This window comes from Pituophis catenifer, unplaced genomic scaffold, assembly GCF_029215685.1.
Source record: "Pituophis catenifer annectens isolate HBS135680 unplaced genomic scaffold, rPitCat1.0.hap2 SCAF_2, whole genome shotgun sequence".
NCBI classification, from domain to species: Eukaryota; Metazoa; Chordata; class Lepidosauria; order Squamata; family Colubridae; genus Pituophis; species Pituophis catenifer.
The window spans coordinates 8032754-8052766 of record NW_027256882.1 but is presented as its reverse complement, the minus strand read 5'-3'; the positions used below and the strand labels follow the sequence as shown (position 1 = coordinate 8052766).

Below are 20013 nucleotides of genomic sequence, written 5' to 3'. Positions count from 1 at the left end.
AATAGAATAGAATAGAATAGAATAGAATAGAATAGAATAGAATAGAATAGAATAGAATAGAATAGAATAGAATAGAATAGAATAGAATAACAGAGTTGGAAGGGACCTTGGAGGTCTTCTAGTCCAACCCCCTGCCCAGGCAGGAAACCCTACACCACTTCAGATAAATGGTTATCCAACATCTTCTTAAAATTTTCCATTGTTGGAGCATTCACAACTTCTGCAGGCAAGTTGTTCCACTTATTAATTGTTCTAACTGTCAGGAAATTTCTTCTTAGTTCTAAATTGCTTCTCTCCTTGATTAGTTTCCACCCATTGCTTCTTGACCTACCCTCAGGTGCTTTGGAGCATAGCTTGACTCTTTCTTCTTTGCGGAAGCCCCTGAGATATTGGAACACTTCTATCATGTCTCCCCTAGTCCTTCTTTTCATCAAACTAGACATACCCAGTTCCTGCAACTGTTCTTCATATGTTTTAGCTTCCAGTCCCCGAATCATCTTTGTTGCTCTTCTCTGCACTCTTTCTAGAGTCTCAACATCTTTTTTACATCGTGGCGACCAAAACTGGATGCAGTATTCCAAGTGTGGCTTTACCAAGGCATTATAAGGCGGTATTAACACTTCATATGATCTTGATTCTATCCCTCTGTTTATGCAGCCCAGAACTGTGTTGGCTTTTTTGGCAGCTGCTGGACAATGCTGGCTCATATCTAAATGGTTGTCCACTAGGACTCCAAGATCCCTCTCACAATTATTACTATTGAGCAAGGTACCTGTGCATTTTGTTTTTCTTCCCTAAATGTAGAACCTTGCTTTTTTCACTGTTGAATTTCATTTTGTTAGACAGCACCCAATGTTCAAATCTCTCAAGATCCTTCCGCCAGCTTGGTGAAGTTCTCTGCTTGATTGAATAGCAAAAACTGCCTCCATTAACTGTCGAGATCCGCATTTAAAAATAGTTTAAAATGTGATCTGTTCTCGCCTGAATTCTAAAACCAGATAAAGAGTAGCCAGCTATTTTGCTAGGGGAGGAATGATCTAAAATTTCTCCAAGATGATGTGTGGGATTGGTCAACAGTTATCAGTCATATTTAGTTGAATTTATTGCTGCCTATAGAGAAACAGTAATTATTGAAGAAATTAAGTGCAGAAATTAATGAAGAAATTATTGAAGGTTCGTCTATTTTTCCCACACACAAATTTGTAGCTTTGGAACATTTCCCTCAATACATAAATAAATATGTATAATGTTTTTGACTTATTTTTGACTCATAATGTTTTCAACTTATTGCTTAATTGGGTTTTCTTCATCTAATTTTGGGATTTGTCTGGAGAACCGATCATGTTTTAGGTTACATTTGTGTAGAAACATTGAATATTCCAAATGGTTCAGAAACTTCTAATCACCATGTTAGAATAAATCAATCTGAGATGCTCAAACTATCCTATTTGGACACATTCTGTGAAGACCCAGCTTCCTGGGGAAGTCGATAATTATGGAAGAGGTTGAAGGAAAGAGAAGAAGAGGATGACCACTGCCTAAATAAATCAATTCATTTACAAGAAGCATGAATATCCTCCTGAGGGAACAAAATGGCTACAATAAGACAGATGACACTGAAGAAAGTCTATATATTTAGTTGCTGATGGTCATGACACCTAATCAACCAACCAGCAAACATCTCAGGTGTATATTATGTCCTTGGCCTTTAGAATTTTTCACAGTTCTGATTTAAAGAGTTACTTCCGGGGAGACTTTAATGCAAAGAAAGCAAAATGGTTCCTTGAACCACCATGTACATTTCTCTCCATTAAAGCTCAAATTAGTTAAATTTAAATGGAAGGACTTTCCACATATCCACAGGTGTATGTTGAAGAGATTAGGTATTGGGATATCTTGCTATGCACCAGGGAGATAGGCGTGGTTGGACCTTTCCCCATCTTTCATCCATGTCTTGGTATTATCCTCCATATCCCCTTCCTGTATGCTGACTAATATTCCAATTCTTCCTAATCTCTGGATAGATTCTGTATTCCTCTGCATGGCTTCTTTATCTGAAAGGATCACCACCATGACTGAATGTCATTCCACATTTCATGCAGCTCACATGGTTTCAACCTTTGGCAGATTCTCCTACATGGATTAGGAGATCCTCCTTCATATTTATTTCCTTCAGTTTTAATAAACATAAATTGTCAAACAAATGCAAAGTAAGCATATCAGCCCAATAATAATGGATAACTAAAAGTTATGAGGCTAAGAATTTCATAGTCATTTCACTGCTTTTGTCATTAGATGTTCCTTCGTGTTTAGATCTGGTCTCAGGATGATAATGTAGCACTTGGGGATGAAGATGCAGCCTAATAGTCCAGCACTGGAGGCCAAGATGGAGAAGATCTGCACGGCAACCATGGATTTTCCTTTAGTGCTCAGGTAGGTGGGCAGGAAGGAGACCCAGACACTGCAGAAGACCAGCATGCTGAAGGTGATCAGCTTGGCTTCATTGAAGGCCCCAGGCAGGTTTCTGGCCAGAAAAGCCACAGTGAAGCAGATGGCAGCCAGGAAGCCCATGTAGCCAAGGACAACATAAAACATGATGACAGAGCCTTCGTTGCATTGCAGGATGATCACTCCAGGCTGGGAGTGCAGATCAGAGTCAGGAAATGGGGGAGAAACTCCCAACCACATGGCACAGATGAGAATTTGGACACCAGAACCAGAAAGGATGATGGAGTTGGCCAAGCTTTTCCCCAACCATCTTCTCACCCTGTTTCCTGGTTTTGAGGCCAGGAAGGCCAGCACCACTGTGATTGTTTTGGCCAACACAGAAGACACAGCCACTGAGAAGACAATGCTGAACACCATTTGTCGGAGAAGACAGGTAGCTTTCCTTGGTTGGCCAATGAAGAGAAAGGAGGACAAAAAACAAAGGAGGAGGGAGACCAGGAGGATGAAGGAGAGGTCCCGGTTGTTAGCTTTGACAATGGGAGTTTCTAGGTATTTAAGGAATATGATTAAAACAAGGCCTGTGGTTAGAAACAACAGTAAGGCCATGGAGATGAGGAGGATGCTGAGATATTCTTCGTAGGAGAGGAAGGTTATTCTTTTGGGGATACATTGGACTCGGTTCTTGATTGGATATTGATCATCTGGGCACCTGGTGCATTTTTCAGTATCTGAGAAAACAAAGTAATATTTCTTTTATTCAAATTTCAAATAAAATTTTGGATGAGATTTGATACTGAGAAACAGTAAAGTCTCAGTAAATGGAATATACTTAAACTCAAAAAAAGAAAAAAATCCCCAATACATACAACTATAAGAACAAGAATAAGACCAAAAACAAAATTAAATTAAATTAAAAGAAATATCTGGTGCCACAACCTCTCCAGATTCTTATCTTGCACTGACCTTACCTTATCCCAAAAGTTTGGGAGATGTAGCAAGTCTCCAGAAGTCTAAGAAGGTGGGGGCCTATTGAATTTCAAGAGGGAGTGGGCCCAATGAGGCAGGATCTGCACCAGACAAAGCAGTCATCTGAGGACCTATAAAGTGGGAATCTTTTAGGGAACAGACCTTTTGCATGCCAATTATGTCTGCTCTGTTGGGACAAGGGAAGCCCTGCAGATACCCCAGTTCTGTCTCATGTAGGGTTTTAAAGGTGAATTTAATTGCACTTGGAAAGAAACTGGGATTCTGCGGAGCCTGCATAATAGGGTTGTCCTATGGAATAATACCCGGAAACACAACATTGTGCATTTGCATTCTGGACCATTTGTTAATTACAGCTGGCTTTCAAGAGCAACCCTATGAGTATGGGATAAAAAGATAGAAACAGAAAACTTGCAGCACAAAAAGACATAATCTGTCCTTTGAGTTTTTTGTTTTCTTACTTATTTAATAATTTATTTCATTTTTAAAAAAAATAAATTCAGATGATGGACATATGATTATCCCAAAAATGTTTAAACTCAGTTACTGATGATTGACCCACCAACCATGCTCTCAATAATCTGCTCCAAAAATACTGGAGAAAAATACAGGATCAAAGTTGTCTAACATTGTTGGATCCATGGAGAACCACTTGAGAAGGGTTGCAACCAGGGTTGTAATCTAAAATTTTTCCCTACCGATTCTGTGGATGTGACTTGGTGGGCATGGCAGGGGAAGGATACTGCAAAATCTCCATTCCCACCCCACTCCAGGGGAAGGATATTGCAAAATCTCCATTCCCACCTCATTCTGGGGCCAGCCAGAGGTGGTATTTGCAGGTTCTCCAAACTACTCAAAATTTCCACTACCAGTTCTCCAGAACCTGCTGGATTTCACCCTTGATTGCAACACTGCCTATTTTAGGACAGGTGGTACTGCCCCCTTCAGAATGAATGAATGAATGAATGAATGAGTGAATGAATGACTACCCTGAAATTGAGAGTGTCTCCAAATTATTGGGCCTTCTAGAATTTCCTTAAAATGTGATTCTTTCAACAGTCGTTGGGATTCCCTTGGCCCTGTATGCTGGTTGCATGACAGATAGCACCTTGATGCATTCCTCTCTTGTTTTCCTAGCATTTATACCTCATTGTTTTTATTTTTAATAATTGATTTAATTGCCACCAAGAGTCACTGTGTGTGAAATAGACAGACAAATGAATTTGATAAATATATATATATATATATTAAAAAAAGAGATCTTAAGGAAGATTAGTTCATGAAGGAATTCAAGAAGAGGAACTTAGCCCGTTGTCTGCAAAGTCTTTTTACCCTGTAAACATGAGAAGATGAAGCAATATATTTCCATATTCTCTAGATTTGGCAACAATTTTAAAGAGAGTTAAAATTTTAAAAAATTAAACAATTTTAAATTCAACATTGGTAGCAACCGATATTTAGTAGATTGGTCCTCTATTAGTTCTTTTTCCCTCTCCTTTCTGTTCCTTTTAATCCCAACACTGTATATTACTGTAGTCTTTTTCCCCCTTTCAGAACCACAACTACATTCCTTTTTTTTGTTGGTGTTATAACTGTTTGTATCTCATTATTAACAACAAAGAAAATTGGAAAGATAAGAAAAGGTAGGAAGTAAATATCCACTTGATGTTTTTACGGCGAGTCCTCTGTTTGGTTTTCATTTTCTCCTTCAACTCAACTTCTCTCCCTCCATTGTTCCTCCCAGTTAGATATTTCAATTTATGATGATTTGTGATCTTTATAAACATTGACTGATTAATTGAAGGACTGATTGATGTATCTTTTGGCCTGTAATGTACAGTTGTTTTGGGTGAGCAAAGCACATTGATCTAAAATCATTCCTCAAGTTACAAAAATTCAGATGTTCCTAAAGAAGATAAATATGGAAGGACACATCCAAACTTAAAAATAAAAGAGAGATTTCCTACCCAACCCACAACATCCTTCTTCGTACCTCATCCTTCAGGATCTTTTTCTTTCCCCTCCCATTAGGGAAGAAACTGGACACCACAACAATTAAAAACAAAACCATCAAACCTATATGTCTCTTTAAGTAGTATATTGATCAAAGTGCTCTGGATGAATTCAGTAGGTTTCCTTATGGTGTCACCTACCTTCCTGAGTGGAGATGGTCCCCTCTGGACAAGGAATGCAGTCATAGCAGCAAACTGGCTCTCCTTCTCGAGCCTTCTTGACAAATCCAGGCTGACATTTTTCCACACATTTGGACTGAGGAAGAGACTGAGAAGAAAAACAAGAAATGCCAAGGAAAATATGTTGAGACTCATCATCCATGTAAGATGGAGGTAGATATGAACATTGGCCAAGTAGTCTCTGCCCTTCATGTAGGCAAATATGAAATCTCTGAATACTTCCAAATGGTTAAAGGAGATACAATTGAAGGCAGATGCCTCATTTAGTTCCTCCTTTTTTCTTGAGGCATATCAAATTGCAAACAAAAGTACCTTTCTACATAATAAAATCTGGAGAGATGACATTGAGAGAAGATTTAAGCATCAAGTGACAATTGGTGGGTTCCTCCTCATACTGGAATTAACATGCATTCCTCTATTTTTCAGATAGGCATGATTTTACAATAAGATATCGCGCATACTATTTTTTTTTATTAAAGAGTTTTACAAAAATTTTTAGAAATATTTCCCCCTCTCTTCCTTACCCCCCCCACAACCTCCCCCGAACTTCCCCGAACAAAATACAGGGTATAACAATTAACAATCATATCCTAAACTGAGCTAACTATCTATGGACTCCTATCCCCTCCTTGACACTTTAACTCCCCTTTTACTTCACTAAATATGAATACTCTTAATTTTTTTATTCATTCATAAGCTATTTGATACTTTTTAGTCTGATATTTGTTTTGAATATAATCAATCCATCTTCTCCATTCTGATATATATCTTTCTTGTGAATGATCTTTCAAATATGCTGAAATTTTTGCCATTTCTGCTAAATTCGCTACTTTTAATGTCCAATCTTCAATAGTAGGCAGATCTTCCTTCTTCCAATATTGCGCCACCAAAAGTCTAGCTGCAGATATTAAATTTAAGATCAATTTAGTCTCTATAACCCTACAATCTGTAATTATACCCAACAAAAACAACTGTGGAGTAAACCTTATCTTCTTTTTAAGAATATTTTGGATAATCCACCATATTTTAATCCAAAATGCTTTAACTTTTTTACAAGTCCACCATATATAATAATAGGTAGCATCATCACAATCGCATCTCCAACACTTAGATTGCCACTCATACTAAATTTTAAAGTAAACTTTACTGTAAAAGATTTATTAATTTTTTATTCCATTACATTTATTAGAATAAATATAATGGTTCTGAGTAATGCTCCCAACCTATTCTAGACTCTGAGGCCTTCCTCAAAAATCCTGTTTATTCAGTACATTATATCAGCATGGTCAAATGTGAAACCAACACTGAATAATTCCCACATTTTTTGTATAATTAAAGAATAGATACTGCCCATCTCCTTGTGTCACAGGTCACGTTAGCCAATAAAGCCGGTGATGAACTTCTCATCACTCCCTCCTGCCATTGCTAGGCCATACTGATTTGGCCTTGTTTCTCAAGAGTCTTATTGTTGTTATGTCTGGCACACTGGAGGAAAGTATTCTACATTCCATAAATCCCGCTCCCTCACATATAAGTATGGCAACTAAGAAACGAAGCAAGAAAAGTATGGCTTCAGCTAGAGTTGTTTCAGCTCCCCTTACATGGAAAAGAGCATCTGTAAGATATGAATCACAAACAGTCATTCCCACCCTCATCTATTGATGCTTTGGGTTTTGAGGGTTCTTTTCATGGAATTTCTTTACTAGCCTGTCTGCTCTCATGTTGGTGCTCTTAATCCAGGTGGCCTTTGATAAAGATATCCTGTCCATTGCACTAAATATTGTAACTTCCCCTTGTAAAGCCTTGAATCTAAAATCTACTTTACTTCATAATGGGTCTCCCCTTCCACCACTATGGGCTTTGGTGCCACAGTCTCAATGTAGAGCCAACTACCAGTTTTAACAAGCTACTGTGGAACGCCGGGTGCACCTTCCCCACAAGGCGGGAGAGTTTTAATTCCACAGTAAAGGTCTCTGCTGGGCTTGTTTCTTATCACCCTGCTCTTTGTAGGCTTTTGTTGCTTTTGTCAGTGCTCGCCTTACATTCCTCCAAGTGTTCTGTAACGAGTCAACCCACTCTGTTAGACTAATAGAAGAGGGAGACTCCTGTGGGAATTCTGGCATGGGGACAAAGTCTACCCTGTTGACCACCTTGAAGGGAGTAAGCCCCATACTACTGTGCACTGCATTATTGTATGCCACTTCAGCAAAAGGCAGTATTTCTGCCCAATTAGTCTGCGGGTATTTGACATACCAGCAGACTAATTTGATCTAATTTGATGACATATTTGATCTCCTGTATGGAGAATTAGTGCAGGGAAAGCACCTCAGAGGGAGATCGCAGCTGCGATATAAGGATATCTGCAAGAGGGACCTAAAGGCCCTGGGAATGGACATTAACAACTGGGAAACCTTGACCTCTGATCATTCAGCTTGGAGGCTAAAGACGCAGCATGGCCTTCTCCAATTCAAAGAGACACTTGTTCGGCAGGCTGAGGCAAAGAGGCAGTCCCGGAACCAGCGAAATCTGGGGGCTGGGCAGGGGACAGAATGTATCTGCCCTCTGTGTGGAAGGGATTTGCCACTCTCGAATTGGCCTTTTTAGTCACACTAGATGCTGTTTTAGGACCTCTTTCCAGAGCATGATACCATAGTCTCTTGAGACTGAAGGATGTCAATGGAATTTGACATAGCACTTTAGGTACTGCTCCACCATGGTGTTAGCTCTCTCCACTGCCCCATTTGTACTTAGATGAAAAGCCAAACTAAGCCGTGGGAGGACCCAATGGATTTTAACAACTCCCTCCAGAACGTATCCATGAATTGGCCACACACACACACACACGATCTGAAATAATTCTGCATGGGACCCCATGCAATTGGTAGATATGCCTCAAGGACAACTTTGCCAGTTTGTGGGCAAATGGTAATCCAGGATAGCCGATAAAGTGAGCCTGCTTGGAAAATAGATCAATCACTGTCCAAATCATGGTATTCCCTCCACTTTGCAGCAGCTGAACTATAAAGTCCATCACAATCTCTTCCCAGGGTTGTGTGGGGTTGTGTTGTGGCTCCGTTACCTGAGCCTGTGTTATTGGCAGGAGAGGACTCCGAGAGTGAAGGAGAGGAGTTGGCAAGGCCTCCCTCTCCAGGACCCTCCTCTCTGGCAATGCCTTCGGTGTCCGCCGAAGGTCAAGAGATAGGCCTGGGGCCAAGCACGTCCACGCAGCCACAGGTGGACAGTAATGAGGGAGATGAGTCTTGGCTGGACCCTCAGCAGTGTTGCAGAGATAAGCACATGCAACAGAAGAAGAGGCGTGCCAGGGATTAGGCTGAGTCACTGGACCACACCCCACAGGGTATAAAAGAGGGTGTGGTGGCCGGTTCAGCTCTGTGACAAGCAAAAAACAGATATCGGACGACCTTCTTTTTATTTACTGGACTTTGTTGATTATTGTGTATTGGCTTTGTTCCCGGACGAAGGGAGAAACTCCCCCCTCGTGAGTAAAGAATACCTGGCAGCCAGCCACTGGGTTGCTGCCAATTCTGATACAAGATAAACTGTTGTCGGCTGAGTTCTTTAACTGTTGCCTGTCTGTGGGGGTGCGTGTGTGAGACGGGGACAGAACAGGTTGGCTACATGCTGTAACACCCAAAGTGGGGGAGGGGGCTTCCCTGGTCTCTTCTTCAGAGTTGCACAGGTTGAACAGCTCTTTACATAGCTCTCAATGTCCTTTTTCATCCCTGGCCACCAAAACTGCCTCGTAGCCAGGTGCAAGGTTTTCAAGAATACAAGGTGCCCAACCTGCCCGACGTCATGGCTCTGTCGAAGGACCTGCATCTGGTGATGAACTTCTCAGCATCCCTCCTGTCATTGCTACGGCGTTCTGATTTGGCCTTGGTTCTCAGGAGCCTTATCATTGTTATGTCTGGCACATTGGAGGAAAACATTCTACATTCCATAAATCCCCCTCCCCCCCCCCCCATAAGTATGGTAACTAAGAAATGAAGCAAAAAAAAATATGGCTTCAGCTAAAGTTGTTTCCGGAGTTGACAATAAAACTGTGATGAAAGAAGAAATTTCTGAAATCTCTATCTATCCTATTTATATATTTATTTGTTTAATTTATCTGACTGCCATATTGGTGAATTAAAAGTAAAACTGACTGATTACTTTCTCAAACTATAGTGACGTGAGATGGAGCCAGGGGTGAAATGCTCCCGGTTCGGACCAGATCACTCGATCCGGTAGCAATGGAGGTGGGTGGTTTGGAGAACCGGTAGCAAAAATCCCTGCCCCCGCCCCCATGCCCAGCTGAGTCACACAATCATCAGAGGATTTTTTTTTTACTTTTAAAAGCATTTTTTCTACAACCTCTTTGGTGGAAAAAATGCTTTTAAAAGTTAAAAAAAAAAAAGCCTCTGCCGATCAGGCAACTCATCTTGGATCGTCAGAGGCATTTAAAAAAAGAAAAGGGTTTTTTTCTTTTAAATGCCTCTGACGATCCAAGATGAGTTGCCTGATCGGCAGAGGCTTTTAAAAAAACTCAGCTTGGATCGGCAGAGGCATTTAAAAGAAAAAAACCCTTTTTTTCTTTTAAATGCTCTGATGATCCAAGATGAGTTGCCTGATTGGCAGAGACTTTTTAAAAAAACCTCTGCCGATCAGGCAACTCAGCTGGGATCGTCAGAGCCTTTTGAAAGCATTTTTTTACAACCTCTTCGCTGAAGAGGTTCTAGAAAAAAATGGTTTTAAAAGTTAAAAAGAAATTGGCCATGCCCACCCAGTCACATTACCCCCCTACTAAGCCACGCCCACAGAACCGATAGTAACAAATTTTAGATTTCACCACTGGATGGAGCTGAGAACGTATCCCTGAAAATGGGTGAGTTAGGCATCTTTTGATGCAGCATATGGGTTCCGCTTACCTTTGCTACCGGTTCGGAACTGTGAGCACACACGCTCGCACGGTGCACTTCTGCACATGTGCAGAGCCTTTTGTGCTTGCGCAGAGCATCTATCATGATGTCCGGATAGGTGGGCAGAACCTCCCACTGCCACCACTACCAGTTTGCCTGGTAGTGGCGAACCCGTAGAAACCCATTACTGGTCATGCGTATGAACCCTGTGTGGGAAAGGGATATCCAACACAAGGTATCCAACACAAGGCCCTTTCTATTGAAAGATTACAATTAGATGACACAAACTCACAGGGAAATAGATACCCGCATATTTATTATTCGTTTGATTTGCAGCCTCCCAAAATGTCTTAAATTGCTAACCATCAAGATAAACAGTTGCATTCAAGGGATTTTCAGATGAAGCACACTCTTAAAAGCCAAGGCCCAAATCTAAGTAATATTTCCCTCGAAATTGTTCCTTATTACTTCTGATATCAGGAATTGATTTTCTGTTCATCAAAGTCATGTTTTGGTGCTTAGTGAGATGGGCAGCAAATAAATTTAATGAATAAATAAGCTCACATCAGACCAATTATTATTATTTCATAGGAACTGAAAACCGAATTTTTCTGGACCCCGCCCAAACTGGGGTGAACTGGTAGCAACCCACCACTAGTATGAGCCCAATACAAGTTCCTTTCTGTTGAAAGACTACAATCAAGTAACAAAAACCCACAGAGAAACACACACTCATATTTATTATTAGTTTGATTTGGTCCCCCTCGGTGTGTCCTAAGGTAGCTAACAGTCAAGATAAACAATTGCGTTGAAGGGAATTTCAGATGAAGTACACTTTTACAAGTCAATGCCAAAATCTAAGTAATATTTCCCTCAAAATTGTCCCTTATTGCTTCTCATATCAGGATTATTATTATTTTTTTTTGCATTGAAGTCATGCTTCAGTACTTCAATTTTCAAGCCATTATCATGAGCAGCAAATAAATGTACTGAATCAATGACTAAATAAACTCACAGATTGGACCAGTCATTATAATTTCATGAGAACGGAAAGCCTTGGACCTCCTTCCTCAATTCCACTATCCCAGCGGGGTTAAAGAGAGGCATGTATAACTATGGTCTCAGCTGAATAAAAACCTCACAGACTCTGGACCTGCATTTTTAGGAGATCCTGACACCAACCAAGACAAGATGAAGCTTATTTCCCAATTGGACCAACAGAATCTCCATCCAACTCTCTACACTCTGGATTCCATTTAATCGGATTTACTCCAAACCTGAAGTCAAGAACTGGTCAACAGAATTGCCTTCATCTTTGATCACTAAAGACAAGGAACAAGTGAACTTAAACCACCCACCCCTGGTTGCAATCCTCTCAACAGCTTTATAAAAATACTAAATTGCAGAAGAGATACTAAATGGCAATGATTTGTGCCCTAAATAATAATCACCCAAAAACCTCATTTTAATTATAGCTGAATCAGCTTACAAAAATATTCAGCATTATAGCATCTGAAAGACAACTTGGTCAATAGAACTGAAGCCTCCTTATCTGTCTAAGATAAGGTGCCGAGGTGGCACAGTGGTTAGAGTGCAGTACTGCAGCTACTTCAGCTGACTGCTAGTTCAGCAGATCAGCGGATCAAATCTCACTGGCTTAAGGTTGACTCAGCTTTCCATCCTTCCGAGGTGGGTAAAATGAGGACCCAGATTGTTAGGGGGCAATATGCTATTTAATATACTGTCTTTGGTGTAAGCCGCCCAGAGTCCTCGGAGAGTGGGCGGCATAGAAATATGACAAACAAACAAACAAACAAACAAACAAACAAACAAACAAACAAACAAACAAATAAGAAAATTGTTTTAAAAATTACTCTAGATTCAATTGTCAGTGAAGGTTATCTACATTTTTGACTAGGTTGAGTCCACTTGAAATGGGTCCTAAGGCTTTTGAAAAAAAGAGAAAAGACATCAATATTTTTCCACACCTTGTTGAGCAACTTTAGCTGTGACAAAGCATCTTGATGGATTATAAGTCTCTGTCTTTCAAAACTCCCCAAATGTTTGTTGATGGGATCCTTCTTGGGGAGAACTACCCCACTAATGATATCCAGATCTGCTGCTATGTCTCCATTTTGATCCAAGTACACTTTAAACAGGGAAAGATTGTACAATTCCTTCTTCTTTAGAAATGGATGGAACTAGAATGGAATAGAATTTTAAAAGCAGAAAACTTTGTTTCTTATCTCAAATGGTCATTTGTGGATTTTCTCATATTATTCTATACATAGAATGGTTACTGATTATAATAATGTAATAGTAGTATTTTAATTTTATGAGAATCATTATATTATTCTCATTGGCCGGCTGAAACCTACAAAGGGGGAGTCAAGTTATTCTCCAAAGCACTTGAGCGCAACTTAGAGTTAAGGAGAAATTTCCTGACTGTTAGAACAATTAATCAGTGGAACAGCTTGCCTTCAGAAGTTGTGAATGCTCCAACATTGGAAGTTTTTAAGATGATGTTGGATATCCATTTGTCTGAAATGGTGTAGGGTTTCCTGCCTAAGCAAGGGGTTGGATTAGAAGACCTCCAAGGTCCCTTCCAACTCTGTTATTCTATTCTAAATGGAATACACAGCTAAAGGGGTTTAAGTTATTTAAAAGAAATAGACCAAATAAAAAAAGAGGAGGAGTTGCACTATATATAAGAAATAACTAAATGTCTACAGAAATAGAGCACAACAATGATGAAAACTGCCTGGAATGCATTTGGGTCAATGTAAAAGGGGAGGGGGAATGACATTTCCATAGGTGTATAATTTAGATCACCCAACCAAACAGAGGAAATAGATGAACTTTTTGCTAGTCAGCTAACTAAGGTATGTAGGAAGCACATCACAATAGTAGTGGGGGATTTTAACTACCCTGACGTCAACTGGGAGACAAACTCTGCACCAAGTGGAAGATCCAACACGTTCCTGACAAACCTAGCAGACAACTTTGTCTCCCAAAAAGTAGAAAAGGGAACTAGGGGATCAGCCATATTGGACTTAATTCTCACTAACAGAGATGAAATAATAGAAGTTGTTGAAGCAACAGGAACCTTGGGGTGTGTGTGTGTGTGGGGGGGTGATCATGCAATATTAGAATTCAACATTATGCAAGCACAATCAATAGAACAAAGTCAAACTAGAATCCTAGACTTTAAGAGAGCTAATTTCAATAAACTTAGAGAGACTTTGTGAAGGACTTCATGGATGAGAATTCTCAAGGGGAAAATAACCCAAGAAGCTTGGGAAACTTTGAAAAGTGAGATTATAAAAGCCCAATCTAGCACAATACCAATGAAGAAAAAAAAAAAAGCTCTCAAAAGCTGACTGCTTGGTCCACATCTGCACAGACTATAAGTGCACAATCAACAAGGCCTTGCAGCAGAACGCCTATCCTGTTCCCATCATTCAACATGTTTCTTTGAGTGAGGGTGCCTTTCCCGCTGCCTTGAAAGAGGCGGTGGTGAGGCCCCTCCTCAAGAAGCCATCCCTGGACCCAGCTATTTTAGCTAATTATCATCCGGTTTCCAACCTTTGCTTTGTGGCGAAGGTTGTTGAGAGTACAGGGAATTTGCCTGGATTTCCGGATCAAAAAGATAATCCGGGAGGACCTACTGCCCCCTGCAATGGTACTGGAACCTTCCTTACTCTATACACATACAATGGGGCTATGCTTTCTTGAAAAACACCAGAGATTCCCTTTTTCCTTTTATCACCCTTTTTCACTTTCACTTGGCGTTCGCTCAGCTTTCGTTCCCTTTAAATATAAAGTCCACGTCTGGCAAAACCCCCTCCCCCCCCCCGCTTTCTCTATCCTACAGGTCACGGCTCGGTGGAGGTAGCGATAGGCAGAGATGCAGCTAGAGGTCACTCAAAGAGGTGGAATCAGACTGTTGTCTGGGTGGAATCCCACACACACACTTCCTCCTTCCCTAACAGAAGGTCCTGTGCTATGGCAAATCCCCCATGCTCTCCAGACTGTTGGTCTTTCTGTGGTTAGAAAATGCACAGAGGAAGCAAGATCCAGCTGTGATTGGAAGAAGTGCCCTCTCACTCACACACATGCAGGCATACACACATTTTTCACACTTTCCCATGCTTTAAAATTAAAATTTAGAGGTACTCACCTTCTTTCCAAGCAGCCTTTGAGCTCAACACTCAACACCCCTTTAAAGCCTAGTTCCAAATGGCCAAGGTCCAGGAAAACTTACCCACAGACTCAATGGGTCTGCTGCTAGCAAGGGAGGCTTACCTGGGCCAGGTCCATTGGTTAGGTTAGCTTGGAGTCCCATCTGTGGGGGCCAAATTGTTGGAAGAAATGTCCTCTGGGTTCAGTTCCAAGTGGGGAAAAAGACACTGGAAACATGGAGACTGCTTGGAAAGATGGTTTAATGGTGGACAGGATCACATGGTTTGAGTTCCTGAACAGAAAGGGGATGAGATGCTCAGCATGCCTTGGTTTTATGCACTCTCAGAGTTTTGAACTTCCTGAGGCACAGGAAGACTATCCTGATTGGTTGTCAGACTCCCGGGGGTGGGGGTCTTAGCTAGCCTTGCTGGCTGATGTAATCTTTCCAGGTACCATGTGGTGAGTTTCTGTTGCTAGATGGGTCCTATTGTGTTGCAGATGATGGTCCATTGACAAATTGGGGGGAGGCAGGAAGCTGCTTTATCTTTAAAACATGTTTCTCTATTTCTCATCCAGGGAAATATAATATTCTGCTTTTTTTAATATTTCCTAAAAAATTTCATTCTTCTAGGAGAGGGGTGAGTGCTAACTTCCTACATTATCTAAAGGCTCTGTGTGCTGCGTTTTGCTCCTGGGCTTATCTCATACTACTAGTCACGCTACCTAAACTCTGACAAAAGATCTGCTTTCAGCCTTGAGTAAAGACAACAAGGAGAAGAGCCATGTTGGGTTACAGGAGCTTAAAATTAAACGGAGTCTGGGAACATTTTTCCGAATATACAAAACGTCTTGGTTGTAGAAGGAAGGATGTAGGGTTCTTACGATAAGTACAAGATGTTGTACAGAAGCTTAAGATCTTAATTAACCAAGCTCAGAAAGCACAAAAGACCCTGAAAAGGAATTTAGTTTGATGGATCCTTGTTGGGACCCCATACCTTCCACGGTTGCAGCCTTGGAGCCCCCAACCTCTCTTCTCCCTTCTTCCTTCTCCTCTGTAGTTTGGACACAGCATTTAAGGCATGGGCCAGAATCTTAATGACACTGTAAGTAGTGCCTGGATTTGCAACCAGTATACTATTCCCTTCCCCTTGTTTCTCCAGTGACACTTTCCATAAGCATCTCCTCCGGCCTTTGACAGAAAAGATGTGTTTTGAAACAGAACAATGAAAATACTCATCTTGAAATTCAGGTTTCACAAATAAATATGTTGTATAGTCATCCTCTTGTTGCCAACTTTTTTTCCATTGAAGAGGAAAGCTCCAAATACTATGGACGTACTTTAGACGTGTGTCTTTTTCCATTATATGTAATCCAACCACTGTTATGATCCAGACTTTCCCTTCAATGGGTCCTGGCAAACCTTCAAGTGTTAAATGGAAAGGAAGAATTCTGTCAAAGGGGGACTCAAATTCCATGAAGTGAACAAGGACATTGACTTGTTTCCACTTAGAGAAGGCATTCCTGAGGCGTGCTGGGTGTGCAGTCACTGAGAACTGTTGTGATATAACAACACAAATTCTATTCCTGACAAGCATAGGAGTAAAAGTCCTCATGAAATGCTCCCCCTTCTCTGTGTCTGGAGCAAAGAGACCAATCAGGGTCCATTCAAAATGGAGGAGCAGTTGGACAATTGCTGGATAGTGGAAACCTTCTGTGGGCAGCATTGGATGGAAAAAAGGGAATTGACTTTTATCACTCAGAGCCTCTGAAGCAATTCTCTGACTGATCTGAAAAGGTAATGAAGAATTCTGTGTTATATTTGGGGTTTATCAAGTCCAACGTTTTAGCTTCTAATAAACTCATATTTTTTTCTCATGCACATATTAGAACAGTTTCTTGTTGATTAGTCAGTAGGCCATATCAAGATACAGAATATAAAACATAGAACATTAACAAGATCATATATAAAAATAGAATTTAAAACATTAAGTAGAATAGAATAAGCATGAAGCATAAAAATAGTATTTCTTATCATCCCCAGAATTTACTGCAATCAAATCACATAAGAAGATTTCAGCTGAATTAATTTCCTCCAAAAAAAAAAGATTATATTATATATAATTTCTGAATTCTGACCACATATGAAATATGTTGTTTTAATATTAGGATCCCAACAGGTTGTTTCTCTAAAGTACAGTCCAAGATATTGATCTCCCTTTTTCTTATCGAATTGACATGCAAAATAATAGATACATTATATCTTTTATTTCTGGAGCTCCACAAATATAAGTAGGTTCATTGTAAGGGATTTGGAAGAGTCAACTCAATACTTGTCAATTTGGAATGCATTTCAATGTGCCAACCTTACTGAGAATGGCTATGTCTTCATTTGTTTTGAAAATCTTGGATTTTTTCTGCAGCAATTTTTTTAGTTTTTTTTCCAATTCTATAAAAACAGAGAGATCATAGTTCCTAATATGATTTGTCAGTTGTACAATTCAATAACTTTTTAATTTAAATGTATTTGTTCTAACAGATTTGTTTGGACTGTGTCAGTTTCCATACCATTAATTTTATAAAAAAACAATTCTATGCCTTAATTTTATAAATTGTATAATCCCACAAGATACTTCTCAGATGATGTGATCAAATTTGTTCTAATAGTGGTATAAATTAAATCCCAAAGTTCAGCTCAATATATATGCATGGTTGTAACTTTGGCCTTTTGTACTTTAATAATTCAGGCTAACGAGGCTGCATAACTATGATTTAAAAAAAACCAGATCATTCACTTGTGCCTTTGGTCTAAACAAGATCCTTTAAATGTTGAGGGAGCCAAGATCCAGTCACAGAAAAAAATATCCCAGGTAAGGAAAGGTGTGAACTTGCTCTATTGGCTCCTCACTGAATAGCCCTATATGGCAATAATGTCATTTTCCAAAGACTATAACTTTTGACTTTGACTGATCGATCATCCAATAGTATTTATGAGAGTAGGAACCAAGTACTCTTAACAGCATATGAAACCCATAAAGTTAAATCTGCAGCACCCTTGTCTTGCCCTCTGGTAAGGATCAGTCCTACTTCTCATGGCTCCATTGAGCCCAAATCACACTCTCTAACAAATGAACAAATAACATTGACTAATTGGGATGGAAGGGATCTTGAAGATTTTCTAATCCAGCCTGTTCCATTGATTAATTGTTCTCATTGTCAGTGCTTGTAGAGCGGGTCAACATTCTGAGTTCCATTTTAAGGGCAATCAAGTTTCTTCTATGTTTCTTTATTGTGGCAAATGCTCTAAAAACAGCAAAACATTATTTCCTCTGATTGATATTTTTACAGTTAGATGGTTCAAGACGACACAATTGTCAATACAGGGTCAAATCTGCCTAAAGATTGCTGGTTCTTCTACAAGAAATGCACTTTTCATTATTCAAGTGGAAGCTGATATATATTTTAGTCACAATATCTGTTAGAGATATGGGCCTGGAATTCCTAGGGTGCTTTTTATTCCCTTTTTTAGTTATAGGAATGATGTTCGAGCCAAATATTATTTATATGTGTAAATAAAGTTGCCAGTAAAGGGTCCCACCAATTGGGATGTTTCTTGAATTGTTCAAAAGGTAAAAAATCTTTTCCATGGGCAATGTTGTTTGTCAAACCTTTTCTGATGAATTTGGTCATGAGCATTTTACGGTAAAAAATAATTTATTTATTTATTTATTTGTTTATTTATTTATTTATTTATTTATTTATTGGTTCAATTTATATGCCACCCTTCTCCGGAGACTCAGGGCGGCTTGCAATGCGTTAAGCAATAGCCTTCATACTTTTGTATATACCTGCTTTTGCGCCACCCCCTCTAAGCAGTGTTCTTTTTTTATACAAAGTCAGCTTATTGCCCCCACAATCTGGGTCCTCATTTTTCCTACCTCGGAAGGATGGAAGGCTGAGTCAACCTTGAGCCTGGTGAGATTTGAACTTGCAGTAATTGCAGGCAGCTGGTGTTACTTAACAGCACTTTAGTCTGCTGCACCACCAAGGCTCATGGCTTAACAGGATGGCTAACATATATGTAGTTTTATGTAAAAAAACCATTTTATGTAAAATGGTTAATTAATTAATTAATTTTATTTATTTATTTGTTTCAATTTGTATACCGCCCTTCTCCTAGTGGACTCAGGGCAGTGCACAGCCAGAACTAAAACACATACCAATACAATTAATGTTAGTGGTTCTTACAGGTTCATAATACATAATGTCTTATCAACAGTAGGAAAGATAAGCCAGTAAGGTTCTGTTTATAAATCTGGGATTTGTTCATGCTTGAGAATATCAGTGCTGCACTTTCCTATTGTACAGAAGACCTTTTGATTGAACCCAGAGCCTCTCCTCACCATCACAATTATGCAACAGAAGACTTGTAAGCAATGAGGATGGGGTCATGAGAAGATATATCTCTTTTATCCTTGCTCACCCCTTTCACTTCATATCCCAATCCCTAGTCATGACACTTACACATGCCATGGTGAAAAGCAGTTCTTGAATTCCATAGCGAAGATGTGGTTGGATCTACTGCTCCCTCTTACCAACGCCCCTCTTACTTTCCCAAATAAAGAAATGCAAACACAAACCTGTGGGACTTTGTAGGGTCCTGCTAATGTTGACATTTGGATGGAGATGTTCTCAAGAGCTCCATCAAGAAGAGCCAAAAGATTGTCCTTCCTTCCACAGCTGTAGTTGGGGACATTGGCTTCTCCAGTAGAGAGCACATCCAGCAAGGCATTTGAAGTTCCAAATGTGTTCGAATAGTTGTCATGGATGTTGTAGCCAAGTGTGAGATTGAGCAGGAGCTGGTATTTTATGTTAACCCTTTCAATATTGAAAATCATTCTTTCTTTTTCATAAAGTAAATTTCTGTAAAACCATGCTCATGTTAATATTAGGATCGTCAACAGCAAAAACTAAATACTTTCTCTCTATTTAATCGCCTTTTTCTCCACGAGCTAACTGAGACTTAACCCAATATTGATCCAAAACCAGAGGCAAATTAGAGTCACCCATCACCCTTTAATATTTGTGAGTGTTGAGAAGAGAGATAGTCCTCCAAAAGGATTAAAAATCAAACATACACCATTATTTGTAGAAGTATTAATTTTCATCAGCCCAGTAAAGATGCGGCAGAATAATTCAGTCATTAAAGTAGAACAATCATAAATGGAAGAGAATTTTTGATGAGTGACCCAGAAAAGTTGTTATAAAAACAAGTTATTCTTATAAAATTC

The 20013-nt window shown here is 39.7% G+C and overlaps 1 protein-coding gene across 1 annotated transcript in view; it reads right to left on the bottom strand.

Moving 5' to 3' along the window:
• Positions 1–2271: 2271 nt before the first annotated feature.
• LOC139309804 (vomeronasal type-2 receptor 26-like) overlaps positions 2272–20013 on the bottom strand; it is a 79007-nt gene continuing 61265 nt past the window's right edge. The window contains exons 3-6 of the mRNA XM_070934008.1: positions 15721–15839; positions 12532–12744; positions 5586–5712; positions 2272–3176 (exon numbers count right to left, since the gene is read on the bottom strand). Of these exons, the coding sequence (XP_070790109.1) occupies positions 2272–3176; positions 5586–5712; positions 12532–12744; positions 15721–15839 (1364 nt within the window). The remainder of the gene's footprint in view (positions 3177–5585; positions 5713–12531; positions 12745–15720; positions 15840–20013) is intronic.